The sequence below is a fragment of the Medicago sativa genome, chromosome 5 (assembly GCF_051527215.1).
Source record: "Medicago sativa cultivar Bolivia chromosome 5, Bolivia_mono, whole genome shotgun sequence".
Classification (NCBI taxonomy): Eukaryota; Viridiplantae; Streptophyta; class Magnoliopsida; order Fabales; family Fabaceae; genus Medicago; species Medicago sativa.
The window spans coordinates 66308634-66322087 of NC_140753.1; the positions used below are offsets into that span (position 1 = coordinate 66308634).

The window sequence follows — 13454 nt, forward strand, 5'->3', positions numbered from 1 at the left end:
TGAAAATCATCAAGTTAAAGAGGAGAATCCTATAAAGTAAGTGGAATATGAATAAAGTTAGTGGAGTTCGATCATAAGCAATTAATATACGTAGAAACAAAACAACCATACAAAAGAACTATCCACACAAAATATAAGAAGATGCTCAATATAGAAGAATTAATCTACTTTATAAAGAAGTGCGAATATAAAAGAGTTGATCATAAAAGTAAAGCAAACTGAACAAATTATAGAGAAAAAAAATAATCAAAACTTTTAACCAAAATGAATCCACTTTCACAGTTAAATATAATCATATGATACATGTGTAACTGTGTGTAGTAATAAATATATATAACTTGACAAAAAAACATGTGCATATTACTAATAGTCTCAAAAAACATACATGCACTTGAACTTTTGAGTCTTTGTCTTATTTTTTAAGTCAATGTTTCAATGCTTTTCTGTATAATATATTGTTACATTATGTGAAAGCTAATCACAGCATTAGATACTATTCTCACTATGTTAATGGATATAATTGTTAGTTATGTTGATATACAAAAAGATGATTGAACACTGATATTTTATTTTTGAAGATAGAAACAAAAAAAGCATGGTAGTTAGCATAGTGAGAAAGAGAATCTGCATAGAAGCTTCTTGATTTTCTACTTGTTGGTCATGCATTATATAAGTGCATGTTTTGGTGATTAAGCTTTGTGTGTGGAAAGCTTTTGAGGAACACAGAGAGGAAAAACATGGGAAATAAGATGGTAACATACAACAAGTACAAAAGAGTCTTGTTCTTTATCAAAAAGTACAAGGTGACTGAACTGGTTCCACCTGAGGACCTCAAGGAGATTTTTTATGAGTTTGCCGGAGGAGGATCATACATGTCAACCGAGCAATTACATCGGTTTCTTGTGGAGCATCAAGGCGAGGAGAATTTCACGTTATTGGATACAGAGAAAATTGTTGATAAGATTTTGCAGCTGAGAAGGATACATCAGGAAAATGTTCATGTTGATCAAAGTAGAGAAAGGAATATCGCCCTTGATGATATCTTCCGGTTTTTGCTCCTAGATGATTTCAATGCTCCTTTGAAAACCGAGGTAAAACGTAGTCACTACTCACTATGTTAGTTAGTCAGTCAATCAGAGTCATCAGATGAAGATCAGACGATTCATGTTTTGAACTAAATTTGCTAAAGTTGAAATCTGAATAGTCCAATCTTTGTCAAATGATTTCAATTTCCTTAAGTTTTCTAGTTTTGTTACTTTTTCTCCTTTCGTGTATTTTGATATAATTGACCTTACTTTGCTAACAAGAAAGCATATATAAATGTCATTACAGGTAAATCATGATATGAGTGCTCCATTGTCACATTATTTCATATATACAGGACACAATTCCTTCCTTACTGGAAATCAACTAAGCAGTGATTGCAGTGAAGAACCAATCATAAAGGCGCTGCAACAAGGCGTGCGTGTTATAGAACTTGATTTATGGCCAACTTCTAGTAAAGAAGATATTAAAGTTGATCATGGATGGTACCATTTAGACTATATAAACAATAAAATCAGTTTTTTTATATGATCTTAATCAACTCAACACAAAACTTATTTGATTTTTGTCACTGTCACAGGACACTTACAAATCCTGTATCACCTATCAAATGTTTGGAGTCTATCAAGAAATATGGTTTTGTTGCATCTCAATATCCAGTGATCATAACTATAGAAGATCATCTTACAGAAGAACTTCGAGCGAAATTCGCAGAAGTATGCAATAGACTATTCTGTTTTTAATTCTCCTTTTCTAATCTCAATATTCATTTCTTTTTTTTTTTCTTTTCGTTTTATCTTGTCGCAGATGGCAACTCAAATATTTGGAGAAATGCTTTATTATCCTCAACCAGCAGAATGTTTAAGTTTAACAGAATTTCCTTCACCGGAATCATTGAAAAATCGAGTTATTATATCAACAAAACCTCCGAAAGAACGTTTTAAGTCCAACCGGATCAAGGACAACGGCAACTATCATGCTCTAGATGGAATTAGTGAATCATCAGAAGAAGAATCATCGGGAAAGGAATCGCCAGATTCTACAATTGAAGTGGAGATTAATAGTACGGTGAGAAATGCTAGCAATACATTCTTTTTTATGTACTCTTGAAGTACTATTAATAAGATTTGCATGCTTGTGTTACAATTTTTTTTTTTTTTTTTATCAGAATGGAAGTGATAGCGATGAGGGAGACGCGGGTTCATATGGATGTCATCGAAGATTATTTCAAGAGTGTTCACCGGATTACAAAAGCATAATAACAATCCAAAATAAGAAGCTTAAGGGTAGCTTGAAAGATAAATTGAAAACTGATGGTGAACTTAGACGCCTAAGTTGGAGCGAAACAACCTTAGAAAAGGCTTCAGAATCTCATGGAACAGACATCATTAGGTATGTGAATGTGATACAACAGCACGCTCTGATCAAATTTTAGTACCTAACAGTGTCCTATGGTTTATCTGATTCAAACTGTTATTCTTCCAGGTTCACGCAAAAAAATATACTTAGGGTGTACCCTAGGGCGACACGTGTCAAATCCACAAATTTCAAGCCACATCTTGGTTGGATGTATGGAGCTCAGATGGTTGCATTCAATATGCAGGTTAGGGAACTGTCACCAACTTGCTTTCGATGTTTTCGAAAATGCATTCTTTATGATTAGATTTCATTTTCTCTCTATCACAATTAAAAAGGAAAATTTGTAACAAAATGTCAATTGAAAATGTTGTTAGAAAATGGTGTTTCTTTTCATGGAAATGGAATAATAGTGGGAACTTTTTGAAACCTGAGTCAGATCTTTCAGCTGTTTTCTGATGTGGAGCAACCTAGTGTGCATGTCATCATGTTAAAATATAAATAGGGTTCATGTATAACACAATGCCAATTTCCAATAAATTAAATCTTGAAATTTTTGCTAGCAAGCTATTGGTGAATAATGTGGCACTGACACTTCAGATTGAAAGCGTATCAGTGTCGAACATCAACACATGATGTACTTACATTCAATACTTCTACTTTTTTAAATTATTGTCGGTGTCTGTGTCAGTGCTTCCAAAAGACAAGTGGATTAACTTCGCTTGCAAGTTACCATATCATATCTTATAAAGGAATGCTAACCTTTTTTTTTCCTACTACTTTTCTTCCTCGATAGGGGTTAGGCAGATCACTCTGGTTGATGCAGGGAATGTTCAGAGCAAATGGAGGATGTGGTTATGTAAAAAAGCCTGAAATTTTAATGCAGAAACTTCAATGTGACAATGAGTTTGATCCTACAAGGATTATGCCAGTCAAAAAGACATTAAAGGTAAACATACCATAGTACGTTACTCAATTTTATAAGATAAATTCTTTTGTTTGGTGACATCTTAATGTTATGTTATCATGTTTAATAACAGGTAAAAATTTACATGGGACATGGTTGGAGCTTAGATTTTAGTCCTACACACTTTGATATGTTCTCTCCACCAGACTTTTACACAAAGGTCAGTTTGAAAATTCCTTATATATTAGCTGCTTTTGGTCCAAAGTCCAAACCAATATTTTTGGATTATTTCTCACTTCATTATTTTCAACTATCCTTTCATAATTCTTGTGCAATAAACATAAAATTATTAGACTCTTAATTCCAACTTAATATATTGTTTGTTACAATACAAAGGCAACCCCAGCTCAAAAGAATATAGATGAAACAAATACAGACAAATAACACACTATATTTGGTAACAAAGTTCGACCAATTGTGCTAACGCTTCCAATTGCATAGAGGCTGCAATTCCTTTCTACTCCCTCCAAAGCGACTTATAATTTAGGACGGAGGGAGTATTATCAATGTAAGATTAGGGTTTACATGATGCGGTTATCTTGTGATCATTGATATAGTGGACAAATGCGACTAATGCAGTCGCAATGCAATTGCAAAGGCCTTCAAAACTTGTATGTCCCTGCCATAGTTGTGGTTGCAAACTGCAAATTAAACTACGAATTTCACTCATAACAAGGAGTATCGAAGTTTTTTTTTTAATAGAAAAAATTGAGGTAGAGAGAAATAATTATTAATTAAAATGACGCTAATGACCATTTTACAACTGTTTCAAGTACGATTTGAACTTCGTACCTTAAAGTTACTAGGTCAAACTCTTACCACTAAATCGACGCATCATGGACACGAGTCTTGAAGACTTGTTTTCTCAAACGCAAAAAAAAAAAAAAAAAAAAAAAAAAAACATTGTTATATTATATGTGTATATCTTACAGTTGGATTAGTTTTTATGACAGGTTGGAATTGTTGGTATGCCTGCTGACATTGCAAGGAAGAAAACAAAAGTAATAATGGACAATTGGATTCCTGTGTGGAATGAAGAATTTGAATTCCCTTTGACTGTTCCAGAGCTTGCTTTACTTCAGATCCAAGTAAGAGACAAAGATCAAGGAGGAAAAGATGACTTTGCTGGACAAACATGTTTACCAGTTGCAGAGCTAAAACTTGGATTTAGATCAGTCCCTTTATATAATGAAAAGGGTGAACAATTTAAATCTGTAAAGTTGTTAATGAGGTTTCAATTTGAATGAATAGTGGATGTAATGTAATTAATTCATCTAGGATATAAATCCTTCTTCTTTGTAATGATTAATTTTTTATTTTATTTTTTGAGTGTGTAATGGTTAAGTTTTAGTCATATTCTTCATCTTTAGATTCAATCTTGTCTAATCAGTGATGACAAAAAAAATTAGGGTATCCGTGGATAAAATTTGACACGGGATGATAGCTTAACGAGTACTACCGATAAAATAAACGAATATTTCAACTATTTAAATAAACTCTAACCTAATTTCCTAATTTATGTTTGTTGTTTGAAAAGTAATTTTGTTGTCAAAATAAGAATACAATGTATAAATATTTTGATGTGTTGTTAATGTTCTTTTTTGTAAAGAAAAAATTATAAATAATTACAAAAAAGATACATAAATTACATGACATATTATTGGTATATATATCTGTAAATATTCGTGGATATCTCAAAATCAAAATTCAATACATACTCATCTAAAATATCTGCATAGATTAATTAAAAAAAATATGTTCTACACGGATATAAAATGGACACAAATATGATTACTTTTATCCAACATAGTAAATAAGTATCATTTGTCTAATCAATTTTAATTTAATTTTGATCAAGAAAAAGAAATAAAAATGCTCTCCACCGTATATTGATATTTGATATTCTTGTTTTTTTTTTTAAAGATTGATATTCTTGTTTTTTTTTTTTTGACAAGATTCTTGTTTTATGTTTTGTTAATCATCTTGTGGGGTATTGTGGGGTAATTATTCTCTCAGGACCATGAAATTGGTATAATCAATAATTTCCTTACGAATGTGCTTCTTCCTCCTATGCCGTCCTTATTGGGAAGCATTTCTATAATTGAAAAATATCTATTTTTTGAAGGAATTGAATGATATCTATTAACTAGCTTATTTACCCGGCGTAGCCGAGTTGCATATATAATATTTCTCTTTGGGTTGTATTCTAATATTTATTCAAAATTTATATTACTCAATATAACCCACAATTTATCAAATAAACTATTAACATCTATCTAAAATATAAAATTAATATACTTTAGTTGAGTAAGTTGTAATAATAATCAAGAAATGAGTTTAGAATAAATAAAGAGGGCACATGTAAGAAAAAAAAATTATTTCCCCAAATATAATATTTGATTAAAATAAATAATCAAATAATTATTTAAAATTTTCTCAATCAATTTACGATTTAAAAAGTAAATTATTTATTAAAAAATTTGGTTACAAAAAGTTTAGTTGAACTCCGGATGCTCACCAGGGTCATGACAGACCTCAAGCTCAAAGAGCATTTGCATAACTACTTATAGATCATCCACCAAAGATGTCATAACATTGATTACAACAATGAAACCCGTGATCTTGCGTGTGATTTAACATCTTACCAACTGAGTTAACCTTTATTAATGGAAATTATCTATTAAATTTGATAAAATCTATGTTGAGTTTAATATAATTTAAACTTAAGTTTAACGAAGGATAAAACTAAAAAACAAAGAAATAATTAGAATTAAAATGTAGGATTATATTTAAAAAGAACAAAAAATTTGTGTTTATATATATATATATATATATATATATATATATATATAATAAATTTTAGGCTTAATTGAATCTTTGGTCCCTCAACTTATTTGTCGTTTTCAATTTGGTCCCATAACTCTAAAATTTTCCTGTTTGGTCCCTCATGTACACCTTCGTTAGTAATAGTGGTCCTCGCCGTTAGTCTGTTAATGTCTAATATTCATGATGTAATTCTAACCACTTGATTGCATGTCTATTGTTTCTAATAGTGAACCATCAACACCTAAGTTTTTTACTTTTATTCATCTCCTTCAATCTTCTTATTCTTGATCTTCATCATCTTCAACATTATATTCACATAAACCCAGAATTTTTTAACAAACAAACCCATAAAATGCTAAAATTGATTGAATCCTTCACTTAAATTTTAAATTTTCATCCATAACATCAATTTTTATCCCTAAAAAAATTAGAAATGAATTAATTTTCATCCGTAAACAATCATAATCATCATCGCTGCAATTTCAGGACAGCAAAGATCCAACATAACAATAATTTCATCCAAAGAACAATTTCAGGAAACAAAAACCTCAAAAGAGCAGTAATTTTCCAATTCAAACCACTGCCACTAATTTTCACACCATAGCCACTAATTTTCCCCTTTCTCTCTCTTTCACCAAACCCTAACCTTAATTTCGAATCAATCATTGCCATGGCCAAGAAACGAAAGCTTCGATCTTCTAAACCTGAACCCACCGTGTCGGAGTAGGCTGTGACGACGGAAGCTAACGGTGGTGGGGAAAACAATGACAACGAAGAAGAGGAAGATGATATTTGTTTATTGTGAGCACTTCTTTCACTTTCTCTTCCTCTTGAAAGCTTGTTCCATTGTTTTGTGAAGGTTTTGGTGGTTGAATAGTTGGTACAGATTGGGTTGGGGCTTTATTACAGCTCACACGCCCAGAATAAAAATTAAGAGAAGGAACACGGATCTGGAGCAGAGTGACTCAAGTTTCACTATTTGAGATCTTTGGGTGATTTGAGAGCTTGAGAAGGATTGCAGCTTATAAGCTTTCCAATTTGAGTGTTTCATGTTTCAGCAATTTGGGAGATTTTAAGAGTTTCAAATATTAAGAAGATGGGTTTAATTAGAGAGTGAACATAATGTCAAGGTGATTGAAAAGAAAGAAGCAAAACAAATTAAGTTTTTTGTGATTCTGGAATTTTCTGTGTTTGTTTTTGTGAAGATAGATGAAGATAATAAGAAGATTAAGAAGAAGGTGTGGGAAGAAGAAGAAGAAGAAAACCAAAAGCAATTAGTTGTAGGTGATGCACCGATAGATATAATAGACCTCTATAATCTAGCCGTCCCCTTTTTGAAAAAAAGATCAAAGGGCTGAAATTAAAAAATTAATAAGGTCTACGGTGGACCATCTACATTGTTGGTCCACCTACTACATTTGGGGTTAAAGTTAACTGATGTGGATCAAACTGACTGACGGAACAAATTTGAAGGACCAAAAAGGAAATTTTTAGAGTTATGGGACCAAAATGAAAACAACAAATAAGTTAGGGGACTAAAGATTCAATTAAGCCTAAATTTTAGTAATAATAATAATAATACTAATCTATACTTACTCAAAAAAATACCAATCTATATTGTTTATAAAGAAATAAACCATTAATATCTATTATTTATACCTATAATTTTAATCAAAAACAAATTAATTTAAATCAAAATTTAATAAAAACTATTGTTCGTAATTTATACGCATTAGTGCAATAAGAAGAGCAGACGGGAAGGCATGGAGTGCCCGTCTAAACGTTGATAATAATAATAATAATAATAATAATAATAATAATAATAATAATAATAATAATAATAATAATAATAATAATAATAATAATAATAATAACAATATCAAATTTTGTAAACATAAAAAAAATAAAATTAATATGAAAGGCCACATGCACTAAAAAAGATAAAAAATTTAGAACTTGAATTAAGATTAAATGAAAAAAAATTAAAAAATATATGTTAAAATAAAAGTATAAATTAAAAAATGGTTAATTATAATGAAAATTTATGCTTTCTTAAAAAAAAAATCAAAAAATGTATGTTGGTGAGATTTATGCTAAATAAAAAAAATACTTTGATCAATAAACAAAATTTAAAATAATTTACATGGAGTTAGACATGGCAACGGGGCGGGGACGGGTTTTAGCATACCCGCCCCCGCTTCACTGTACACAGCCACCCCCCACCACCCCCAAACCCACCAGGGATAAAAAATTCAAACCCAAACCTGCCCCCAACGGGGACGGGTTTCCCAGCCCCGCGCCCCACCCCCACCCGCAATTGTAGTAAAAAATAAATAACATTTTTTTCTTTTTTCACAGCAACAAAAAAATCTAATAACAAAAACTTGTAAAATCATTACAACACAATACATATTTTAAAGACCATAATGTCATGGTGAAAAAAAAAACATGCTTAGTTGCAAGATTATTAAAACAAAAGAAGGGTATAAAAGTAATATGATTATCAAATATAAGGGTAAAAAATAATTTAAAACAAACGGGGCGGGTGTGGGGGTGGGTGCGGGGCGGGGTTAACCTTCCCCCGACCCCGCCCCTGCCCCCGTACTAAAGCAACGAGTTTTCCCCGCACCCGCACTCATTCAAATCGGCTTGTCCCCGTTAAATACGGGGCGGGGGTGGCGAGTCTGAGCGAGGGCGGGTTCAAATGCCATGTCTACATGGAGTGACATAAAAAAAATAAAATAAACATATATAATAATGTTTTTTAATGAATAAAAATATATTCATTAAAAAAAGTCTACAAAAACAATAGATATATACAAACGATGACACAACAGGATAGGAATGAAAAACTCATCAGTGAGGAGAAATATTAGGGATTGCTGCATTTTAGAGGGAATTTGTTAGGTTAAATTGGTGCGCTGCATTTTAGATGGAATTTGTTAGGTTAAATTGCTGCTAACCTAATGCAGCATTTTAGAGGGAAATTATTAGGTTAAGTTGTTGCAGACCTAATAAAATTAATAAATAAGGATGCATAGCACTTTACATCAACATTCTTATTACGAAAAGGATTTATGAAAGCTCGAGTATGGACGTGGGTACAATTCTGATAAATGGATACGCGAAATTTGTAAAATTTACATATAGAATTTTTTTTTTAAGGAACATTTAGAATATTATACGCTAAGGTACGTTAATAAATATTTTATAATATAAAAGTGTCAAATATTTTGTAAGAAAAGGGTTAAATAAGTTTTTGTTTTAATTTGTCTAAAAAATTTCTTTGATTTTTAGTCTTTCAAGAGTTTTCAATCACCACTTTTCAACTTTACTTTTAAGTCAACTCATGTGTAGTTTAAAAAAAATCATGAATGTTTAAAATATTATAAGAATTTCTCCCAAAAACAATTCTAATATTTAGCAAAACATGAATTAGATATGAAATATTTATGTTTTTGTCGCTTAAAAAATTATATTTAATTCATGTTTTGTTAAAAAATCTATTTTTTAGAGATATTTATAATATTCTAACATTCTTGAAAATTTTCATTTAAAAATATGCAAATTATATTTATAGGGACCAAAAATATATCTAACTCTAAAACTTATATGCATGTGAAATACTTAAAAAAAATATGCATTGACTATTCTTCATTAATATATAACTATCAAAATCATAATTTACAAAATATAATAGTGTGCTAACATAATATATATAATACTTGCGATGAAAATAGAAAATGCACCGTTATCTTTTAAATCGTGTTTTATTTTCATTGTTGTGTTAGGATATCAACAAAATCATCATTAATATAATAACTCAAAACCAATTTTGTCGAATGTCTTTTATCAACAAAAAAAAAATGTCTAATGTTACCCATTAAGCCTTCTCTCTCTTGTTACGGTCATTAACGGAAAAAATACAACTTTTAAGTTTGCTACATCGAAAGACAACTCTACTGATTCACATTTTAAATTGAATCATATACATCTCCATCAATTCACAATATTGTCTCACTTTTTTTATCCTTCATCTTTTATATGATACATATCTATGAAGTATCTTCTAATATGTATCTATATAGTGTCATATAAGTATCTAATAAAAAATTTGTTAAAATTTTTGAAAATTAATTCTGATACTTTGTTTTTAAGTATTCACGAATATATTGATAAAAAAAAAGTATTCACGAATATCCAGGGAGTATCGGTATCCGATACGGATACGTCTCAATGTTTGGAGTATATAAGCTTCATAGAAAAGGACAAAACTTACAAGCATTTTCTTAAATGTTTTTCGTGGTTCTTCATATAAAATACTCATAACAATCAATGATTTATCAAATTCACAATTTTTTTAAAGTTTGTCATAACGGCAAAAAATAAATTTTATGTGAAAAATCATACGAAACACACTTAAAAAATCACACCTAAACTTTGTCCTAATGAAAATCGTGACTAACACACTATGCAACTTCTATATTTAAACACCCTTAAATTTTATACATTTATTCAACATTTTATTTTGTTTCTCTATCACATCAGTAACATATTACATCCACATCAATCTTCCCTAAAAAAAAGCTATTATAAATTTTGAATGCATACCAATATTTTTTCTTATCTAATGTAATGTAATATAGTATTCTCTCCGTTTTTATCTTTTGATATTTTAGCTCACACAATTTTAAGAAGTAGTTATACTCCATGGCTCATGGTAAGTTTTAGAATAAAATGTCCTTATTTATGGTTTTTGGCTACCTTAGAAAATTATACTCCATGGCTCATTGTTTACTACACTTGTATTAATTATTGAAATTTTCAATTTTTCAAACTTATCACAAATTGAAAGTGAACGGTGAGAGTTTATATCACTGTTTTATGACTTCTTCTTTTATTAAAGCACATTTTTCCCACCATTACATTTAGTTTTCCTACCTTATATTTTTGAGTTTTTTAAATTTCCCCACTCATTTTTAATTTTAAATATTTCAAATCCCTTAAATCTACTAGTATTATTATTGGGGAAATGCTAACTTGTGTCATTGGGACATAAGTTAAGAAGCCAAATGTAAAAAAAAGTTCTTGGAAATCATGCATTCAATGTGTTAAAAGTTTCAAAAGTCATATTTTCAATATAAAACTAATTTTTAATTTTTGTTTTAAACTCCTTAACGTGTGCCCTCATGACACAAGTTAGCATGACCCTTATTATTACTGTAAGAAAATCAATCTCCATCAAAATTTCATAAGTAACCTCGGTTAAACTCGTAATCTTCTTAATTTTATGGGCCTAATGGTTATTTTGCAAATAAAAAACCCATTTGTTATAACATAAATATAGGAAATACATTTTATTCTCATATCTTATGTCATAAATATTGGAAAACAGTTTATTCATATCTCTTTTAATCTCTTAATCTAACTAATTTACATATAAAATAACTATGGTGGGAATGGAAGGCTATGGAAGGAGAATAAGCTGGGAAGGCATAACAGTTTATTCATATAAACAGTTTATTTATAAATTAGTTAGATACTTCGATTATGGTAGCTATGGAAGAGAAGGCATTTGCTTGGTACCAATGGTGGGAATTTTCAACACAAAATCCTACTTGGGAAGAATTTCACAATGTCTTACTCAAGCGATTTCCAAACCTCAATGATTCAAAGCCCTTTCGAAATATTAAGTCTCCAATAAAGTGGCATAGTGGAATAATATTGAGAATAATTTTAGTTATATGTCGTCCCTTTGAAATGCACTAAACCTTCTTATTCGAAAGGAATTTTCTTACATTGATTGAAGGATGTCATAAGGGATGAATTGAAAATTCATCCTATAGAGAGATTATCTGAACTGATGGAGTATGCACAAAGAGTGGATGAAAAAAACAATTTACTGAATAAGGTGAGTGTTGCTACCAATTCAAGTGGAAAATCCACTTTGAAGACTTACAGTAACACTAAGACAGTAACATGGGATCCAAGCAATAAGAGCAATTCACATGCATTTTCTTCAACCTCAAGTTCTATGGGGGAACTAGTAAAACAAAGCCAAATTCATATTTCAATGAAAGAGGCTTTAGAAGATTTTCAAACACACAATTACAAGAGAAATCAAGAAAAAGACTTTGTTTCAGAAACTTAGTCCTAGACTTGTATGCACAAATAAACAATTCAAGGTAAAGAAACATATGTAGAAAATTGTCAGATATGGTATTGATCCTCAATCACATACATAAATACAAAGCTATGAACACTTTCCTAAATTAACTTGTTAAACTTATGCTAGGACAATCAACTGTCATATAATTCTAATTTATGAAAGAACCAACATTTATGCTTATTAGAATAAATTTTCAATATTTACAACTGTCATATAATTCAAACTTATGACAAGATCAAATGTGATCATGCTTGATATGGAAATTCCTAATACAATGATTGATAAAGGAAGATATAAATGAAGAAACCATGGAAATCAAACAAGAAGAAAAGGATTTTGAAGTGGAGATGAAAACTATACAACTTTCAATGTATAGTATCACCAGATTCACTACAAAAAACTTCATCATACTATGTGGAAGTGGGAGATGGAAAAAAGATTTCATGTGAAGGAATCAGCCTGAAATTAAAAGTACTCGTTCAATGGATGGAAATTGAAGACGCCTTCTTACTTTTTTAAATAAGAGGAGTGGATATGGTGTTAGGCATGGAGTGGTTATTTGGTCTTGAGAAATTAGTCAGTTTCAAATATTTAATCATTAAGATACCTATGGGCAGTAGATACAAAAATCTAAAAAGGGAGGCCGGGTTACATAGAGCCCCAACTTCACTAAAATCCATCATGAAAGCCATAAAAGACAGGGCCGACCCTTGGGGGTGCAAACAGCTCAATAGAGCTGGGCCTCCCCAAGGTATTTATAAGCCAAAAAAGAGATAAATTAAAAACTTTTAAATTCCTCACCCTTAAACATCCTTTCTCTTTAGATAAACACATTTTGTCTCATTGAACCCAATGAATTTTCCGAGCCTTTTCACTTCCACCCCACAAAAAATGATTTTAAAAATGACTAAATTGTAAGTATGCTACCTAAAGGAGCTTTGAAAAAAGGAGAGAAAGTATATCGACAAAGAGATTAAAACAACTTTCAAAAGAATTAGACGACCATCAATTGAGAGGTTTCGACATTTCCAAGATGACAACCTTTTCTAATACGATAAACCATGAGATTCCAAGAGGATAATTTTCTAGGAT

The 13454-nt window shown here is 30.5% G+C and overlaps 1 protein-coding gene across 2 annotated transcripts; it reads left to right on the forward strand.

Annotated features, from left to right (window-relative positions):
- The first annotated feature begins 698 nt into the window (after positions 1–698).
- Positions 699–4687, forward strand: LOC146924144 (phosphoinositide phospholipase C 6-like). 2 transcript variants are annotated; one of them, XM_085709170.1, is made up of 9 exons: positions 699–1091; positions 1333–1529; positions 1625–1760; positions 1852–2112; positions 2213–2436; positions 2530–2647; positions 3197–3349; positions 3441–3527; positions 4309–4687. In XM_085709170.1, the coding sequence occupies exons 1-9, from the start codon at positions 738–740 to the stop codon at positions 4315–4317; spliced, it is 1539 nt and encodes a 512-aa protein (XP_085565296.1). In that variant the 5' UTR covers positions 699–737; the 3' UTR covers positions 4318–4687. The 2 variants fall into 2 exon arrangements, with proteins under 2 accessions (XP_085565296.1, XP_085565295.1); XM_085709169.1 differs by having other exon boundaries at positions 4321–4687.
- The last annotated feature ends 8767 nt before the right edge of the window (positions 4688–13454 follow it).